This window comes from Podarcis raffonei, chromosome 10, assembly GCF_027172205.1.
Source record: "Podarcis raffonei isolate rPodRaf1 chromosome 10, rPodRaf1.pri, whole genome shotgun sequence".
Lineage (NCBI taxonomy): Eukaryota > Metazoa > Chordata > Lepidosauria > Squamata > Lacertidae > Podarcis > Podarcis raffonei.
In genome coordinates, this window is record NC_070611.1 from 58,892,032 (window position 1) to 58,912,321 (window position 20,290).

The 20,290-nt window shown below is 42.1% G+C and overlaps 1 protein-coding gene across 6 annotated transcripts in view; it reads right to left on the reverse strand.

Annotated features, from left to right (window-relative positions):
• Positions 1–3,746: 3,746 nt before the first annotated feature.
• Positions 3,747–20,290, reverse strand: part of DCP1B (decapping mRNA 1B) — a 36,427-nt gene continuing 19,883 nt past the window's right edge. For all 6 annotated transcript variants that reach the window (XM_053405840.1, XM_053405837.1, XM_053405836.1 and 3 more), the window contains 5 exons: positions 18,965–19,100; positions 16,136–16,264; positions 12,972–13,817; positions 5,860–6,105; positions 3,747–5,131 (listed from right to left, as the gene is read on the reverse strand). In XM_053405840.1, the coding sequence (XP_053261815.1) occupies positions 5,051–5,131; positions 5,860–6,105; positions 12,972–13,817; positions 16,136–16,264; positions 18,965–19,100 (1,438 nt within the window). In that variant the 3' untranslated portion in view covers positions 3,747–5,050. The remainder of the gene's footprint in view (positions 5,132–5,859; positions 6,106–12,971; positions 13,818–16,135; positions 16,265–18,964; positions 19,101–20,290) is intronic.

Sequence of the window (20,290 nt, forward strand, 5' to 3'; positions counted from 1 at the left end):
TGAAGGCTTTGTGTGCTGCCTCAGTTTACCTAGTTTAGTCTGTCGGGCCCTAGTATGGGAGACTCTGTGAGCCTATGTTGCAGCTGCTATTAATTCGGAGGAGAGATGGAGAAGGATGGGCAAGGAACCTGCAGGCCCCAAAGAAAAAGTTTTGTGCCTGCCCTGTGATATTTTTCTAAACTGAGAGAGAACAGTGAATCATCACTATAAGAACTTAGCAGAATCAGGTCTGAAGGGCTGAGCAAGAAGGCACTAAAGGGCAGAGGAAAACTGTAGCTGCTGGACTTCTTGCAGTTCCTTGCTGGCTGGGACAAACACAAGCCAAGGTCTGTGTCAGACACTGTATTTTTAGTCAGATATGTGGGTGTGGGTGGTTTTTCTGGGTTGTTGGACCCCTGAGCTGTAAGCCTGCAAACACTGAAACGCTAATAGTATATGGTGTCAGGAGTTGTTGTTTCCTCTATGAAACAGAGCAGCTTCCACTGACCAACTATAGTGAATTATAACAAATGTAAAAGGGTGTTATTTCTCAAAAATTATTAGGCAGTGCAATTTTTTAACTATTTGGCGTGCAGCTCCTGGCTCAGAACCAAGAACATATTCAGGAAAAGGCACATCAGCATTCCTTCCTCTCAATCTCTAGTCACACTTTCCATTTTCCTTCAAATCCCTTATTAGTTTAGTCAGCTGCCAGTTTTCATACACGACCCATCTTTTTCTGCATGGGGCAATGTCTACTTTGAAGGAAAATGTTCACATAGATTTACTCATCTTCTTTTGAGCCCCATTGAAATGCCCTTAAAGGATTGTAGCAGTCTTTTTTGCTGTTCATTGGAAAAACATGGAATCATAAGGTTAGAAACCCACTGAAGCACCCAAGGATGATGTTAACATGAATGTGAGCCAGAGGTTTCTTCTGCACTTCTGATTGTTGAAGCCTGCAATGTGCTGTGCAGTTGACTGACAGGGCTTGAAGTGTGCTATGTATAGGGCTTCACAGTGCTTTGCAAGACCTGACAATCAGCAGATCGCGGGTGCCTTGTGTGTTGTGCCTTTGCACATGTGGTTTGATTTCACAAACCATGCAGGCGAAAATTGGTCCCCTGACATCATGGTGATGTCAGACAAATGGCAGGTGTGCAGCGCCACCCACCTGTCAAATTAGGCCTAGTTGTCCTGTGCACATGTATGCATTGGACTATGGCATAGGGTGACAGCTTTAAGCTCAACTTGCTTGGGCAATGTCAAGAAGTATCCGGATGTTTCATAACGAACCCCCTTTTTCACCTGCCACTGACTGAAAACCACTCTGCTTGCTAAATCTGAAAATCCACAAGAATAAAAAGCGTTACCTGTCTTCCCTGGTGTATTGTACAAAATGGATATTACAGCCTGACAACTTCTAAGCTACTTTACATCTGCAGAGGAGCCAAGATGCCAGAGCAACCCAGCGCTGATCCATTTTATGCACAAATAATAATCTTGATAGAACGCTGATCTGCAGAATTACAAAAGGTGTTTAAAACTCTGATCTTCCTTGTTCACTCTCAAAGGCTGTGTTCAGTAAGGGAATGAAGAATAAATCAAGGAGAATGCAATAATGGCTGAAAACAGACAAGCTTTATCCAGCAGAGAGCTCCTGCTTGCATAATTTAGACAGGCAACCCCCTAAAACAAGGCTTTCACTATAAATAAATTCAGATTTACTTGTTTGTTTCAGCCATTGGGCACAACAACAAAAAAGTACATATTTAGGATTCGAACAGCAAAATGTTAAAACCAGGACACGGCATGATGGATGATAAATAAAATCAAACTCAGTAGACTAAAAAGAATAGGGTCTTAAGGAAATAATAGATTGATGCCAAATGAAAATAATTAACTTGTCAAACCAGGTCAACCTGAATAACGATAGATAATGTGTATTCAGAAATGTATTTGCATGATCTGGCCACAGCAAGATCACTATTTCTGAATCATTCAGAATTTGCTAAGATCTTGTTAAGGAAGGTTGGGACAACCCCTAGTGGAGCATAGGGTGTCTATCTATGCACACCATACAATCAACTTATTTCTTTGGTATACTTATACTTAACCCTTCCTCTAAGACACTCATTCAGTGAGATAGATTTCATAAATTATCACATATACAATTTAAAGTGGACTTTAAAATTCTTACCTTGTTTATTTTCTTTACATCTATGTGAGGATTTAAAAATTGAAGTTGACAGCCGTCAAGAAAGCAAGAGGTGCTTGTATTTGAATTCAGATGTCCTTGTGCAAAATCCAGAATCCGTATGATTGGAAGCAGAAAAATTGTGAGTAAATTGCACTAGTCAAAACACCATAAAGCAAACACTTAAAGCCATGAAGCCTGTTTTATAACATTTATAAAATGAAGTTTATAAATAAGGTAGTCTGGAAAATAACCAGGATGCTTTCATGATGTATATTTGAATTGTAAATATACTGACATAAATGCACTAAAATCAGAGATGCTGCTTTAACACTTCACTGACATTTCAGTGCCATCCTCATAGTTTAATGCATACACAGCCTCACAGGAAATGCAACGGATACTAAATGTGAGAACCAAGACATTAAGCAAATAAACTTTCCCAGATAATGCCTGTCAACCCAAGCAGCAAAATCCCGTCATCTGAAATTAGATTAATTTCATGCCACCAGACTTCCCAGTTTTGAAAACCTGACAACCAACTTCCTTGGCAAGCGTAGAGATGTGTTGGGCCCAAGACTGCAGATGGGGTCCAATTCCAAGAGAAACAGACAAGAGTTAAATGGGCAGAAGACGGGCTGTAAGCAAGGCAATCTGCTTTGCAACTCAGTGCAGCAAGTTGCTCAGGTGGAGGTGTTAGCTTGGAAGGAAATGTTTTATAGTGCATGGTGTGACTCCACTGGCTTGAGAAGTTAGCTGAAGAATGGAAGAGATTCAGCAAGCTATTTATAAAGAAGTGGGATATTATGGGAGCCTGCAGGTCACTCGACTTTCTGGCTTTGCTGTAGCACATCCCAGAACCTCAGAAGCAGCTTTTGGCTGGATCAAAACACCCCTTAGTTCCTTCCGCTGACAAATTACTGGCATTACACCTCTTTGTAAGGTATCATCCTCATCATATTCAAAATTACTCTGGCCAAATCACCCAAGACCCAGCCAAGGTCCTTGCCTTCATAGAATCATAGCGTTGGTTTAGTCCAACCCCCTGCAATGCAGAAATATTTGGTCCAATGTGGGGCTTGAACCCATAACCCTGAGATTAAAAATCTCATGCTGTATCAAAGTCCTTCATAGTCTTGCTTCATTACCTCTCCACTTTTGTAACCCCCCAAAATGCCTAGGACTTTGCACTCTGCCAGCTCCTCCACCCTCAGCCATCCAAAGGTCTCCTGCTGCCTCAAACTATTTTGCTTTTTCTCTCTTTCTTGCCCCTTATGGCTGAAACTGCATTCCAGAAACCTGTTGTGATACTAATGGTCTTACATGACAAAAGCAGGTGCATAATCCTATCTGACAGATCTAAACTAAAAAGGCCACACTTCACCTCACCTTTTCATGCAATTCTAGTGCCTTGCACTAAATTACGGAACATCTTGTGCATTGTGCTGTACTTAAAATCTAACGCATTTTTGAGGAAAGTTAGATTCAAACTTAAAAACCATAAAACCGTAAGGTTTTCAATTCCAGAATCTTTTAGCCTCTGTGATAATAAGATGAATCCAACACATAATCTGTGTAAATACATTTTATTTTCTTTACAAATGGGTAATTGAAACTACTGTCCATCTTCTGATTGAACAACACAGTGGAAATGAAACTATTCATTCATTCACATTGCTAGTTTTAACAAAATGCTTAAAAGTAATGCAGTCATCCCGGAGAAAAGCACACAGAAGTTATCACAGTCTAATGAAGGCCTATATCTACATCAAAGGGGAAAAACAGCTAGAAAGAAAAGACTCTAAAGAGTTATAATGTAATCATCTACTCCTTGCTATGAAAGTTCTGGTCACAAAATAGAAAAATATTTGCTTACAAAATGAGGTTTTGTTTTTTGTTTTTTAAAAAGAGGAAAACCACCTCTTTCCTACATAGTAGTCTGCATGCAGAGAACTTGGGGTGTGTTGCAGAGAACAAGAAAGGAAATGGAATACAGAATCCTATCAAATTCTTGGCATAGACAAGTCGTTTTGCAGCGGCTGACTCTTGGATGCAGACCCTTTCCACGTTATCTTTTTCACACAACTCTGGCATTTAGGGGGAAATTGTAACATGAGAAACCAGTCTCCTGTGGGCAAGTAACATTCCTTCCAAAGGATAATGACAGCCTCTGTTGTGGTTTTTCTTTTTGGGGGTGGTGCTCAGTAGAACTGGAGGTGGTATGGATGTCCACGGCATACGCATTCACTTCTTTGCCATCAAACAGGTTTAAAAACAAAACAAAAAACCAACATACAGATTGTGTGAACAGAGATAGTAGAGGGATGGATGTCCAAATCACTGGCAATGATGACCACAATGTTATTTTTAGCTCTTTGAAAAGCTTTCCCTAGCCACAGCTTTCACAATAGCTTCAAAGTTTTCTACTATAGTCCAAGCCTGCCACCTGGTGGCCACCAGCAAGTACCATCCTTTGTAAACAATGTAGAGTAGTAACTTCCACCTACGGTAACTAATGATTCCAGCAAAGTACCTAGGCAACTAATCTCTAATATTCTTCTTTTAAAAAACACAAAAAACAGATGTATTATTGAAGAGAAAATATAAATCTTTATACATGCTGGTATCCAGCCTACATAAGAAAAACACTATAAAGGTATCTTAAGTCTGTTGTCATACTGTGACATCACCCTACCCTCTGGAAGGCACTATCCGTTCCCACCCACTCATTCCTCAGCAGAGCACAGACTTGCCAGAGAGCATCATTTAAAGCTATGCAGAAAGCCCCAAACCCCTTGCTTTGTTTGACGGTTATTTTAAAAAGTCAAGTTCAGGATATGAGATGCATTTTTTAATTTAAAAAAAAACAAAGTTTCACATGGGTTTTTTCAGTGCTGCTTTTCTCACGCTGACAAGGTACGCGTCATAGATGATGTTTAGGAAGTTGTCGTCATTCTGAAGGGGGAAAGGCATATACTTTGTTAATAATACGAATTTTAAAACCACAGAGAAATTAAAACTCCACATTTTTTGTACCGTTGTGTTCATTAATGCACCGGGAAATGCAAATTTAGATCCCACGGAGTGGTCTTGAGCATGCCACCCACTGTCATTCTAATTATTTTCCTGGGTTTTTACTGAGGCTAAAATGTTGTTCTAAGCAACTTGGAGCAAAGGCAGGATAAAACTACTTCTACAGTCAGTGGTAGCTCTAAGCAGGATCCCCACTGCTGGCTGTCAGAATGAACAACATTTGGGCACAGATCAGCAACTCCCAATTGACTGCAGTGCATAGGGAGCTGATTTGTTGCATCTAAACTGTTTCAGACCTTGTGAGAAACTAGAGGTGCTGTCAATGCTCTAGCTACTGACAAGACAGCTGCAAATTGGGGGCTGTTTTTTTCCAGGGCACACAGATGCCTAATTGTAGACTTACAATATGGTAAGTCTTACTTTCATAATAACCAAACTGGACCATCAGCCAACTTAGCAAAATGGAGAAGTAACCTGTGTAACAAAACAGAACAAAACACTCAGTTGAGGATTATCTACACAACAATGCTGTATGCTTACTGGTGACAATTCATTCCAACTCCCCGCTTGCACTTATCTCCTAGGGTGACAGATGCAAATAGTTTTTAAGAGAGGACAAGGACAGATGAGAAATGTAATGGACGCTTTACCTGGATCAGATGTAGTAACGTTTCCTGTAGTTGTAGCTTTGTCAGTGAGCTGCTGTTTGTAACAGCTGCTTCTGGGTTCTGCACAGACAGGCTGTTAGTGGAACTAGAAACAGCTTCTTGGTTCACGACGGGCAGCCATCCACCTTCACTTGGCTTTGGCGGTGCTGGGGCAGACTGACTGAACACCATCGGGGACATCAGTAGTGAAGGAGCTACAGTAGCAGGAATTCGCTGCGGTGAGATGACCTGCTCATCACACACAAGGACATCACATTAAATTACACGTCAACCACAGCTATACAAAGGAATCTGAGGTGGCATTAAAAAACTATCTGGCAAGCAGCTTACTGCCTTTCTGGAAGGTGAACTCAACCCTGCTGGAGCTGGCAGTCATCCTAGCAAGGCAGAAAAATACTCTTTGGGTTGAGGGTGATAGGGTCACTTTCGGTTTGATGTGCCACCAAGCAGAGAGTTAAGGTGGCTCTTGCAGTCCAGAGAACCTGGATAGCCATTGTGAATGGCTCTGGGAATGGACTCAGAGCCAAAGAAACCACCCGAATGGAGAAAGGCTGCTTCTTGGAGACCGAATCATTCAGACATAGGTTAGATGTAAGAGTGTGGGCAGCTAGAATTCAGAAAAGCCTGAACAGTTTCAACCAGAAGGGCCAAAATAGATTCAGTGTTGCAGACCCATGTGTCAGAACTGGATTGTTGCTGCAGCCTGACAGAAAAATTGCGCCAGTTGTGGCTTCTGTTGTCACAGCAGTGGTATGACCTGCCAGCCCTAAATGGCCAAAAAGCTATGCTTGGGGTATGTATGTATGTATGTGGCAAAATTTCCCATGCAGACCTGAAATTGGCCAACTAATTCTTTGGGTGGAGGGCAGCCCTTTAAGTCAGGAGGCTTATCAGGTTCTGCCTGAAAAAAGACCCCTTATTTATTTGTATACAGATACGCTGTCTCTCTCCCCCTCCCCCCCGATGGTATTCAAGGCAGCTTACAGTAAAAGACAAGAACTGCACAAAACAGAAAATTCAATCATCAAAACACAATGAAACATTGATAGAATTAAAATTATTAACATATATGAAATCTGTTTAAAACATACCAATAATTACAATAAAAACAGCATGGCACCAGCCCTTTAATTAAAATTTGTACCCAGATTCACCCTCCCTACCCTGATGTTTCTCTTCTAATGATTCCATGAGGTTTTTATTTGTTTATACAAGACATTATCTGCTCATGTAAAGCCAAGTGAGGCTTTAAGCAGGGCCTGCGCTACAAATCGGTGAAAGGCTGCTGCACTAATGCCTTCAGTTGCTTGAGTTCAAGATTCCAACATTAAAGCTAAATTAAATAGATGCTGGCAGACAGGAAGAGACGGTACACTGATGATCCAGTTGCTGAATCTCGTCTTTGCTAAGCAGGGTGATTAATTAGAAACCATTAATTCATTTTATCTAATGGTTGGGAGAGCTATATATCACCTGTAGTTATACATTTTGGCAGCCCCATACATTATGAACAAGCAGCCTGTTTTGAAGAGCAGATTGCATATTGCTCCACATTACCATGGTCAGCAAGGTCTAAGGCTTCAGTCTCTAAGGCGAAGTGTAATCCCACACACGTGTATAGCAGATTTGCAGGCTTCTGTTGACAATGGCCATGCTTTTAAAGGAAAGTAATACTTGTATGCAGCTTAAATAGCTGGATAAGCCTCTCTTTCTCTGCCCCAAGGCAGATATTTCAGAATGTTATTTTTAGGGAATTCCTTCAAGGCCTAGGCATTAATTATGCTTGAAGAGACTAACAGACACGGAACGAAACACTTTATTATAACAACTTGGGCTGGAGGCAGGTAATAATTTTAAAGAAACTGGAAATAGCATACATGCATAACCCAGATGCAGATGTAATGTTCCTGTTCCAAAAAAAATTAGACAGCCTTCCCCAGCAAAGGAGACTTCCTTGTTTGTTAAATGGGCTTTCCTATGATGTCTGACACAGGAAACTCCTTGTAGACCAGGCTCAAATCTGTGATGTGCTTCCCACAGGAATTTGATTGGCCACTGTGAGGAACAGGATGCTGGACCAAATAGGGCTTTTCTTATATTCTTACAACTAAGGAAATATCTGCAGCTGGGCATGATAGGAAGAAGGTGTGCTTCAGCCCATCCTTATTTCTACTCCAACAAAGACTCTCCTCCCTGCAAGAGAGGGGAGTGGTTGTGGCCGGGAGCCGGACTCCGCCTCAAGCAGGGGGCGTTTGCCCCCTGCCTCCTACTCACCTGGCTGGCGCCCACGCCCTCGGCCAAGCACCCAACCAGGTGCCTTCAAGGGGGCGTGTACAGCAGCCTAAATTGCTGCGGTGCCAGCCTCCAGCCCTCACTTTTCGTCATCCCGTCGCGAGTCACCCACCCTCCACTCCCTTAGAGCAGGGTTTCCAGTTTTCTTTTGGCCTTGCTATGGACCTTAGGTTGGTCGCCCTGGTTGTCCGGGGGGGGGCTGGTAGGAATTTTTCCATTTGGCATTAGGCTTTTTGGTTTCTTCGCCTACCTCGTAGCAATCGTCACAACTTTCGTGGTATTGGTGGGTAGGTTAGGCATTGGAATAATGTGTTGTGGTGTCGAAGGGCTAGGTGTGGCCATCGCCTGCGCCTTCAATTTTTGGGTATTCCGTTAAAGGAATCCGGCGGTCGTGTATTCTGTCCGATGCCTGCTTGGCGGGAGGCCATGGCACGACCCTCGGTGACATCAGGGGAGAGCTTATAGTTGGATTAGCATCAACAGGCTCCACCTACTGGTGAATAAACCCCCTTTGTTTTTTAGACTCACCCCTCTCCGAGTGGGTGGAGTCAGCTGACGTAATCCAATGCCTAAGCCAATACCTTTTCACTTGCTGTAATCAATAAAGTTGTGGCCTTTTCTTGCCCATTAACCTTATATCACGTGTCCTTGTGTTTCATTCCACTGCGTGGGGTTCAGGTCCTCGAACCACAAACCATATTTATTGGTAATTGGGAAGGTCACATTTGAATACAGCCATAGGTTTTGATTAAAAGGACCCCTTGTCTGCATGGAAAGCACTCTTTTTTCCACAAGTGGAGGTGTTGTTTGACTTCCCTGACCCACAGGAGTCACTGGGCATAAGTGGCCACAACAAGAAAAGGGAGGAAAGCCCCATTGCACAGACAAAACTCCAATGGTTCTTTGGGTCCAAACCATAGTCCTGCTGTCTGAACTGGTTTTTTATCAGAGCATGCCACAAGCAGGAATTCTACCTTTAAACCCCTACTTTCAAGATCTTCCTCCAATTTTATGTCCTTTCCTCTTATTTTGGTTGCACCTCTTACCTCTTTACAATCAATGCAGCTTTGGGAAAGCCTTCCTATCAACTTTTTTTTTGTGAAAAATCATTTTCTCTGTGCATAGTTGAAACGGACTGCCTAGGAATGCTCTTTGAGCAGCTCAGACTTGAACAAGCTTGTGTTTTCTTTGGGTTGATTCAAGTACCACTGTGTTCTGCTTTTCCTAATTGCTTTCGTAACAAGTATTTCCCCTCCACTGAACCTTATACTGCAGATTACAGCTTTGAAGCCAGATGGAGATGCATCACAAGCCAAATCGAAATGAGACCAATAATATGTCGAGCCCACTGCTGAGGAAGTACAAACTGCAGATTCCAGTTACTGAAGGAACTTATGGCGAGTCCTTTAAATGCACATTTGTTCAGTCCCACCACCAATAGTCAAGATGTTGTCTAGGTGGCAAGCTGCACCCAGCAGACCCTATAAAACTTGGTCCACTTGAAAGACAGTGGGAGCAGATAAAATGCCAAAAAGCAATTCTAGGGAACAGACTTTTGGGTGCGTTTATTGTCAGGTTCTGCTTTGATTCGCTTTGCCTGAGCATCTGCATGTGTGACTGCGCCAATACTATTTGACTGAAATGTCTGTCCTTAGTTATGGTGACAAATAAGTCTTCAGCTGGCAGCAATACACTATAGTACAGATTAGCAGCAATGCTCATCCGGAAGTCTTTACAAACTTAAATATTTCTGTAGAATAGACACAGGTGATACTGCCAAAGTCTGGAGCAAGAACTTCCTCACTTAGAACTTTTAGGCCAAACGTCTCTGAAGTTTGAGCTTGCTTGCTATTGGCTCAGCATACAAGCAGCAGCCCTTTCTACCACTGTAGCCTTCATTAAGCAGCTTTTTTATGGGCACTTGAACCCTGACAAAGCTTCTGTACTTTTATAGTTCTATAGTAGAATGTGGCAAAGAGACAAAACATAACATATAAGCTATATAAGGAGACCTGGAAAATGGCATACCAAGAAATGGCACCCAGGAAACATGGCAACCACAATGCAAGCTGGCAGTTAGGTTAGTGGCTGAGGAAAGCTGTCTTTGCATGTGAAAATGTTATGGCTGGCAAGCAGCGGCACACAGGAAAAAGCTTTAAAAACCAGTGGGTTTCAAGCTTCAAGGGAGCACTTAGGCCTGGGACAAGTGAACTAGCAACTGGGGGTAGTGTTCATGCCGGTGAAGAAATCTGCTGACATATGTTGTGAAAGGATGGCATAATGAAATTGGCTGTCCGGGGTAATTTTAAAAATTAATCTCTGTTCCTGCTGCTGTCTCCATCAAAACTGATGGCTTTTCAATGAAAATGTGAGCCCCTGGGAAATCTGAACTCCTGGTCCATTTGTGTTTGACACCCGTTTTTAAATCTCAAACCCTTAACACAACCACAAAATAAAGACCTGAGCAAGGCCTATGGAGACAGCCATAGGCTCAGAACTTAGTTATACCCATTATACTATAGAGCCAATTAAATCTGCTGCAGTTGGCAAGACCCAATAAACTGGTGTCACTGGGGGCAGGTTTAGCCTCCACCAAGTACTTTCCCGAGGATATTGCTTTATTTTCTCCTATGTAAGTGAATGGCCCCTATCGACATCTGTAAGAAAACATTAAGAGCTGCACTATGGGATACTGTATTGGTGGAAATAAAACCTGTTTTCCAACCCTGGGCAACCCAGCCCAGAAAGTACCTCCCCTGCAATGGACAGACAATCTCTCAGTTCCATCACAATACTGTGCAATAAAACATTCTCTTCCTATGGATAGACTTTGCTGTCCACATTCAACATAAGATCAGCAAGCTGATTAAAGTATCACATCATGAAGCCATTATCAAATTCTGTCCCAAATGGTTGTTTTTCCATTTCATTTTAGTCCAAATGTCATAAGCATCATCCTCAGACACAGGGTCAATGAATCATCAAATTCCAACTTTTCTTGTTTTGACACCTCCTGCACTTTCACACTTTCTATTAGTTAAAATTATAGAGCCTAACAATAAGCTCAATTTCCAGTTTTATTTAATAGTGTGCCTGGCTGCAGTCTATGGAGGAGAGGCTGGAGGAAATGGCAGACTGCACAACAAAAGCAGCAGCCAAAAGCCAAGCCCCCACAGCTGCACAGATCCCATTTGCCCAAGTGAGGGATTTCCAAGGATTATTAAAGGGATCATTTAACTTTGGAAGTGGTGGGAGTGATTTGTATTATAATTTAGAAATGCCTTTTCTTGGATGCAGCTTGACAACAGCAAAATATGCTAGTATATCTGAAAAACCCTTTATAAACAAATCAAGAAATCAAGTGCTGAAGGTCAATGGGAAAGCAAAACTATATTCCATAGGGACAAAGCTATGGAAACCTAGATTCACTTGGGATCAGTAGTATCAGTGGATGTGCAGGCAAGGGATCTTTAGCCTAGTTGCCCATCCCAGCTGTATTCCTCCTTACCACCCTTTGCCATTAGGCTTCACTCAAATGTTGGCATAAGGAGAAATAGCTAACATGCAGTTGGGTGGAGTCCCAGGTATCATTGATGCAATGATGCAAATTACCTGTGACCCAATATCTATGTGCAATTTGTCCAATTTCTGCTTTTATTCCATCATAGTTTGGAAGTGAAAAGATTGCAGAAACTGAGTGAATTATTTATCCATTTCTGCAAGTTTGCACCTAGTTCATGTGTTACTTCCTATACATGGTGGTAAGCACATATCCCAAGAATGAGGCTCACACTCTACCCCATATATTACCCTATTCGCCAATGTCTGAAATGACTCTAACAATATTCAGAAGTATCTCCAGTGAACACACAGGACTCTCACAAATGCACAGGAGCAGTGCCATGCTTGCAATGGGATGCAGATGCAAAGCTACTCCTTTTGGAAATGAATGGGGAAACTCTTGTGCGAATGGCATCTTCATATACCTGTCAGAGCTCCTGTGCACACAAATACTTGCTGGATGTTAACTTTCAGTTCCTGCAATAAGAGACAAGTTCTCAGAGGCAAAAGCAAGCAATACCTCTGCCTTTATGCATATAAAGCACACTGCCTCAAATAAGCCATCCAAGGAACTGAGTGGACCAGCAATCCTTCATTACAGCTCTGAAAAGCCATTACAGTCGTACCATGGAAGTCAAATGGAATCCGTTCCAGAAGTCCGTTTGACTTCCAAAACGTTCAAAAGCCAAAGTGTGGCTTCTGATTGGCTGCAGGAAGCCTTCTTGGACGTTCGGCATCCAAAAACAGTTTGCAAACTGGAACAGTCACTTCGAGAACTAAGCTGTTCAAAAACCAAGGTACGACTGTACTGGCTATGGTCTAATGATGCAGAGGAAATTCAGGTACAAAATGTCCACTTGCCCCCCTTGAAAAGGCATGCCCCACTCAAGAACTTTTGAATCTGGGGATGACTTGACATGAGGTTCACCCACAAAGGTAAAAGGTTTTTGATTTGTTGGGACATTTGCTGGTGAAAGGAAGCTGCACACAAAAAAACCACTTGGGATTTTTCAAATCTACATGCTTGAAAAAACTCAAGCTAAGCCCAAAGGGTTGTTAAAATGAACTAAGGAGCAGTGTTTGGACACCACTAGTATGGACCATGAACTAGCCTACAGTTCCCCAATGCTAGAACTGAGAGATGTACTTTTGGTTTTTGAATGTTGAAAGTAGAAGAACAAGCAGCCTGTTGATCCAAGGTTCTCGGACTCTAGGATCTATCAAATCTATTGCTGGTTTACCTGAAAAAGAGGAGGCTGCTTTTCTGTGTTTGAAGCTTTGTCCATCCAGGAATCCAGAGGTTTTAGGGTGCTGCTGCTCTGAGTAACCACGGGAAACTTGGCTGCCAAGGTTGGCCGACTGGATACATGCAACTGCTGCTCCTGTTGCACTATCTGAAGTTTCTTTAATAACTCTTGTGGTGAAATTACTCCAGAATTTCCAGATTGGTTCCCAGAGAGAGGAAGGGACTGTCCGGGAAGCTTGGATTGTTCTTTACCAAGGGCTGGAGGTCCCAAAGTCTGACCTGGGAGAGAGCCATTGAAATACATGAGATGAGGCTGTGTCACATTCTTTACCTGGGATCCTGAGGAGACAGCAGGAGCCCTGGTGAAGACTGATGCAGCAGAACTCACTGGTCCTACATTGCTGGGCTCCATTTTTCTCATTTGTCCTGACTGACTATGGAGCTGTTGCAGCAGGCTACGTGTGCTGGCGGCATCTTGGACTGGATGAGATGTCCGAATACTATGAGAAGCCACAGGCTTGAAGAGTCCCGTGAAAACCTCCCCTACCGAAGGGACGCTGCCGTTCTCACACATCCGGTTCTCAGGGAGTTCGGAGACCGGGTGAAGCTCTGCTCCACGCACCATCAGTTTCTGAATGGCTGGGCAAAGCTGCTTCTCTGCTGTGGGCGAGTGTCTTCCAGGTTCCTCATAGGACAGAGAGCGCACCACCCCTTGCCTCAGAGGAAAGTTTTCTTGGTGAAGTTTTTGTGACTGCTCTGAGGTATCTTGGTATACGTTAGACTTTTCCTGCTTTCCAAAGAGCGTTGTGAGAGATAAGTGTTGTGGTTCAGGGTCTGTGTTCTGGTGGGGGAGCGGGGAGGAGAAAAGAAAGCCAGTTTAATTCAAAAAAATAAAGGCAAAATAAAGATTTCTTTTATTTACTGTATGATTCTTTATCTGAGTGTAGCAAAGGGTGTAAAATTACACAGCACTGCACAAAAGGTCACAATACAGTGGCACCTCGGTTTCCAAACGTCTCCATTGATGAACATTTGGGTTTCGAACACCGTAAACCCGGAAGTAAATGCTTCCGTTTTCGAACACGCCTTGGAAGTCAAACGGCTTCTACTGAGTGTATATGTTATTTTTCTCTATTAAATTTGCAGACTGCCCTTTGTGCCTTGGTTTTCTAAAGTTTCGGAACTCAAACGGTCTTCCAGAACAGATTACGTTCGAAAACCAAGGTACCACTGTATAGCAGAGCTTATCTACCTGTTTGCTGGCTGTATGTACTAAATTATTATTAACAACTCACACCTGGTATATGAAGCTTCATTTCAACAGTTTTCTTGCATCTTTATGTGGGTGGAGGAAACGGGTTGAATTTAGTTTTGTTTAGTTTACTTTTTATTTCTATGGCTAGAATCATTTCGGTCCAATTTCGCATCTTAGCTTTACAAAGCGATATACCTAGAGTACAGCCTGAAGATATATGAGGTCACCACCTTACTGAAGCTAAGCAGGTCTGGGTCTGCTCAGTGCTTAGATGGGTGACTCTTGGCAGCCATATGCACAATGCATGGAGTTCCACGGCAGAAGAAAGATGGGACATAAATGTAAGAAATTAAATTTAAACAAAAGAGTTCACACTCTGGATTTCTTAACAGTTAACTGATCTGGCTCAGTAATCAAGAGCACACACCCTTGTTTAAGAATGTAAGGTGCTTTGGTAGGGATCAGACCAAGATCAAACTTTTCCAATATTTGTTAAAAGAATCCTACAAATCAAGAGGCAAGAGGTGGCCTGCTGATGGAGCACAGTCTTCCTTCTACCTATCTCTGAAATATTGCACACAAACAGTGCTGTGTGTTGTTTCCTGATTAAGGGCATAAAATTGGACAGCACAGATCTGTCAGCTTTGAACACGATGTGTGATTATGAACTGTATCTTAGTCCTCCCAGCCCAATGTTCATGAATATCGTACACTTTGCAATGGGCTATAAAATTTCATTCCAATGTAAACAGAATTGCATTACAAAATTCCATTAAAATTGCATCCATTGTAAGAAGAATTGAAAGGTTTTAAGAATCAAAGGGGTACTATGAAATGCAGGCATAACTCCTAACGCCAACACAGGGGAAAAGCAATCACTAGAGCCTACAGGTGCTCTTATTAATGCTTTGGATTCAAAGTCTGTAAATCATAGACGGTCACTACTGAAGGAGTTTTAAGAGCAGCAACAGAAATGGTGTCCCTCTCAAAATAGTAAAGGGGGAAAAAAGAGGGCAGCATCAAACACAAAGGTGGGGGGAGAGAAAATAAAATTTTATTAAATGGTAAAATGCCCTTATAATGAAATGCTTGATGTTCTTCACTAAACTGCATTGGGCATTTTGTTGTCTTATAAGATGAGTATGTTTTTCAGGGGCACTGAAAGAACAACAACATCCAAATAAAAAAACAAACTATAATACAAATTGTTATATAACATAATCACCAGTGCCCCTGAATTATATGCATTATGTTACATAGCCTCATTCTCAATGGGCTTTCTGTCCTAAATTTCAAATGGAATACTACCAGACTGCTGAGGGGAACTAAGCTACTGACTGAAGTGGTGGTAAAGTTTTGTTCTTATTTATAAAAGATAGAAAAAACTTTACCAGTAAGCCCATTCCTCACCCCAAAATTAATTGATTTCACCTGTCCTCAAAAGTTGTTGATGATCCCCCTTTCTATAGGGGATGAATAGCCCTGTCAAGGGGGTGAGGTGATATTTGGCCTAGCATGGCCAAGGGCTGCCCACGCCTCTTTGTTCAGCCATTCCAATAATACAACCTTTGCTTTAAAAATGTTGTTTATTTTGTAGTAATTGTTTCCTGAAAGCTGTGTGCTCTACTGATGCATATAGCCAAATATGCTGGAGCCCTCATCCAGACTTATTTAAAAATGAGTTGCAAAAAGCAGCATGACTACCTGTGGTAAAGATACACACCACCACACCAGGGTAATGAAATTGTGGATCATGGCTGGGTTGAGAGCAAAACTGGATGTGATGTCAGAGGTTCACCCAGCAAGGTAATCTTTTTTAATTGCACAGAAAGGCTCCTAACACAAACTCATAAGCCTTCTAAACTAAGAAGCTTAGGGTTAAGAAAGTAAATACAATAGCATACCTGGACTTGTTGAGGAATACACTGGTGCTGAGTTTCGCTAGGCTTCACTGGGATTGGTTTGATCAAGTTGGGGTTGTCATATATAGCAGAAGAACTGGTTATCTGTTTTGGCTCTGAGCACATTTTACACTGCAACACACAAACAAAAATAATGCTACATTAATTCTTTTTATAGAAAGCAATTTTTATTTTCAATCTCTCCCTCACCGTGAAAAAAAGAATACAGTACAGTTAAACTTGAGAAGAGAAAACAGAACTGACAAATTGACAAATGTCCATGAGGATCAAGGGTACCTGAAGGAAAGACAATTGGATTTTCTTCGAACATGAGCCACATGCAATATAAGTGCAGGAAATATCCATACGAGGGATTTTATACAGATCATCTTCTATTCTAATCGTCTCTTCACTCTGCTCTTAACCTATATTTCATGCAGACTAAAGGCTAGACTTAGATTTAAAAGGGTAAAAAACATTAGAAAAACAAAACTAAAACAGCAGTGGCTTCAGGTTATCCAGATAGCACATGACATTTGATAGAACAGTGGATTTTTGTCCCTGACAAGGCTCTTGAGACATCAAACATATTCAAAATCATAATAAAAGAAATGTAACATAATAAAATAGTAGAATAGCAAAGGGGGGGACCCAGAATCATACCCACCAGTAAAATTCAACAGAATAAAACATAGTTAAAAACCAACTACAGAAGACTGGGTAAATTAAAAACAACCACTTGGCCCACAAAAGAAATTAAAGCTGGCATTGGCAAACTTCTCAGTTCCATCAGGATCTGGTATGGCTGGGCAACCCCATGCGGTAGAGGATCAGGAGAAAGAAGAAGGAGGGGGCCTTGTAGGTTGGTGCCCAGGAATGGAAGATGGAGGTCCTCTCCTTGTGACTCCAGATGTAGCACTGAGGTGGGGGAGAGATGTTCTGGCTCTCTTCATTGCTCCTGCTGCAGAGTCCCATTGGGGAGTGAGAAGGACCCTGACCAGCCAGGGGGAGGGGCTGAGCAGGAGGACTCAGTGGGGAAGATGGAGTCAGAAGGGTCTTGTCGCAGAGCAGAAGGCACCACCTCTGTAGGTGGGATCAGACACACCCGCCCAGGCTAAGCACATATCTGAATGCAGTATCAGGAGGTGAGAGTGTATGGAGAGTGATCTCACCCCGCCTCGTATTTAAAAGCTAGGCACGAGTGGTGTGACAACCGCAGGACATCTCTGTTGCTTCTGTTCACTTTTGCATCTCTTGCCTTCCACATGTACCTTGGAATCATGACCTCTGGATTAATTGCCTGCTGCTGAGCCTGCACCATTATTAGTATGAATAACTATCTTTTCTCTGGAAGCTGCTTTAGACCATTGGTCCACCAACTCACAATTGTGTGCATTGACTAGCAGCAGGTTTAAAGGATTTTGGATGGAAGACATTGACACCAGTAAGGAAGGGAGTGTATCTAGCTTCAGGTTAGACTGGTGGATACTATTTATTTATTTGAATTATAAATACTTTATACTTTCATTTGCTGTTCTACTAAACATCACTAGAGAATGTGAAGTGATAAAAAGCACAAGCTACATAATAATACAAAAGTTAAAAAAATTAAAAGCAGTTATCACAACTGAAACAAGCAGCAGCAGCAATAATCAGTACAACAGCAATTGAGAAAACCAGTAATGGACTTCATGTTTCTTTGCTTAGTGATTATCCCAAAGTGCAGTGCAAAGAGGGTCTATGCAGGATACAAAAGCTGATTCCATCACATGGAATTCAGTCACAAAATGATAAAATGTAAAATAGCTATTTTGAGAAGCGTGGTGGTCCTGATGTGCCGTGGCTTTTGATGCAAATAAAACTGTAAAATGTGTCACCTTTGCTTAGCCTAATGTACATGATCTCCAGCTTTGAGAGGACAGCTATTCCTGTATCTCAAAGGGCTTCCGAACATAAAATTCTCTATGATAGATTATTTTCTTAGCAACCAATTATGATAAAGAAATAGAGGGATGGGGTGGAATAAGAAGCAGACATGGACTGACTCATCCTTCAAACAAATGTTTTCTAACAAAGAGAGAAAAAATGAAACCACTTCAGTATGAGTGTAGTCTTCTACACAATCTTTTCTACTATACAATAAAAGGGGGAAAAACAATTAAGTACCAGTCATGAAAATGGGTTTTTCTTTGTTCCTTTGGAGGGAATGTGACCCTATCTGCAACAAGTACTTGCCTATCTTCTGAACGTGGGAGCTACCCAACCAAAGAGACTCTGCCTTCTCAAGATTCAAACACAGTTCATTGGCCCTCATCAGCCCACCACTGCATTCAGACACCCGATCCAGACCTTTCACAGCCTCTCCTGATTCAGATGTTATGGGGAAATGGAGCTACGTATCATCCGTGTACCGATGACATCTTGCCCTCAAACCCCTACTGACTGCCCCCAGTGGCTTCGTATAAATGCTAATAGCACTGGACCATGCAGGACCCCACAGCACAGGGGCCAGGGAGTATTCATCCAGTGCCATGAAGAACACAGCCATGAAGGTAAGGACGGAACCATCATAATATGGTGCCTCCAATACTAATCCCTCTGAGTCAGTCCAGCAGGATACTGTGGGCAATAGTGTCAAAAGCCACCAAGAGATTGAGCAGAAGTAACACAGTAGTGCTCCCCATCTCTTTCACAATGAAGGTCATCCATCAGAGCAACCAACGCTGATTCAGTTCCAAAACTGAGTCTGAACCCAGACAGTAGTGCATCTAGATAAATCTAGTCTCATCCAAGAATACTTGCAGGTATTGTTTTATATAGGATAGGCCTCACCTTGGTATATTCATCTTTGGCTTTGTTGAGCATCCGTAGGATATCCACTTCTTTGCTGTCACCCAAATTCAGGCTTACTGGGGAAATTCCAGTGCCAGCCCCCTGCTGTGCTTTCAGTTGTTCTTGCTGAGTTAAACTGGAAATGAAGGGTGAAGTTAAAAATGAGTGAGAAAATGGAGTTCAATTCCAACTGCTTCAAATCATTTAGCAGACATTAAGAATGGTTCCAAGGTTGTTGTTTTGGAGGAGGAGGGCTATCTCATAAGGTTTGCCTGGGTTGATAATGTAATTTCTCAAATTTTGTGCACACTGGGCCATAAAAGACTTAAATATCCCTAACACAGTCACAGATCGTCTGGTCGGGAAGTACATTAAACCACAGCTCATTTTATGATTGCTGGTGATGGTAGGGTGGCGAATATACACAAACAAGTCTTTAACTGCTAGTAAATGACCAATTTCCTGCCCCAGCTGTTTTATAATTACTGCAAACTGCTGATAATTCTAACACACAGTCACTTGGCTGAACTGCAGTGCAGTTTTAACTAGATGAAATGCTGCTATTATAACCCACTAAACATGGTTTACAATCATACAAATCCTCACAAACTAGTCTTTTACTGAAGAAAATTAGCAGTCTGAGAGACATTTAATCACCAAAAACTGCAGGGAGAGCTGATTAGCCACAGTTATCTTTCAATAACAGACAGTTGTTTGAGATGACAGCTTGCTTCTCCTGAAATCTTGTATAAATTCTTTCTTGCTCCTGATATTAACTATTGTGGTGTTGTTCACCATAACAAAGGCACCACTGCCACACAGGGATTGTCAATATAAGGCACTCCTCTCTCTTTCCTCAGATTGTGGCCCTTGTGGTCTCTTCCAACTCTATGATTCTATGATTCTATGATTCTATGATTCTATGAGATGCTTTCATGGGCTACAAGTCAACTTTGTCAGTCTCCCGTTCTAGGCTGAGGCTTACAGAGGTTTTCTGATCAGGCATGGAAGCAGTTAAGGACAGGCACCAAACAGTCAAGATTGGGGATATTTCACTGTGGGCTGAATACAGCATGTGACAACAGATATCCGAGTCACTGATGACAGAGAGCTTAATGTGTTGCTTCTTCCAGCATTGCAGCAAGAGATTTATGTAAAATCCACCTTCATAGAGGTCAGTGATCCAGGCGCTCACAACTCTTATCCTCAAGTCTTTGGACTCTACTTTTGATTGGATATTTGATGGGTATTCTATGTTAGCAGAAAGGAGGGGGAAAGATCTGTAAATAATGGGGCTCCAAACGCCACCAAAAGCAAGGAGCAACA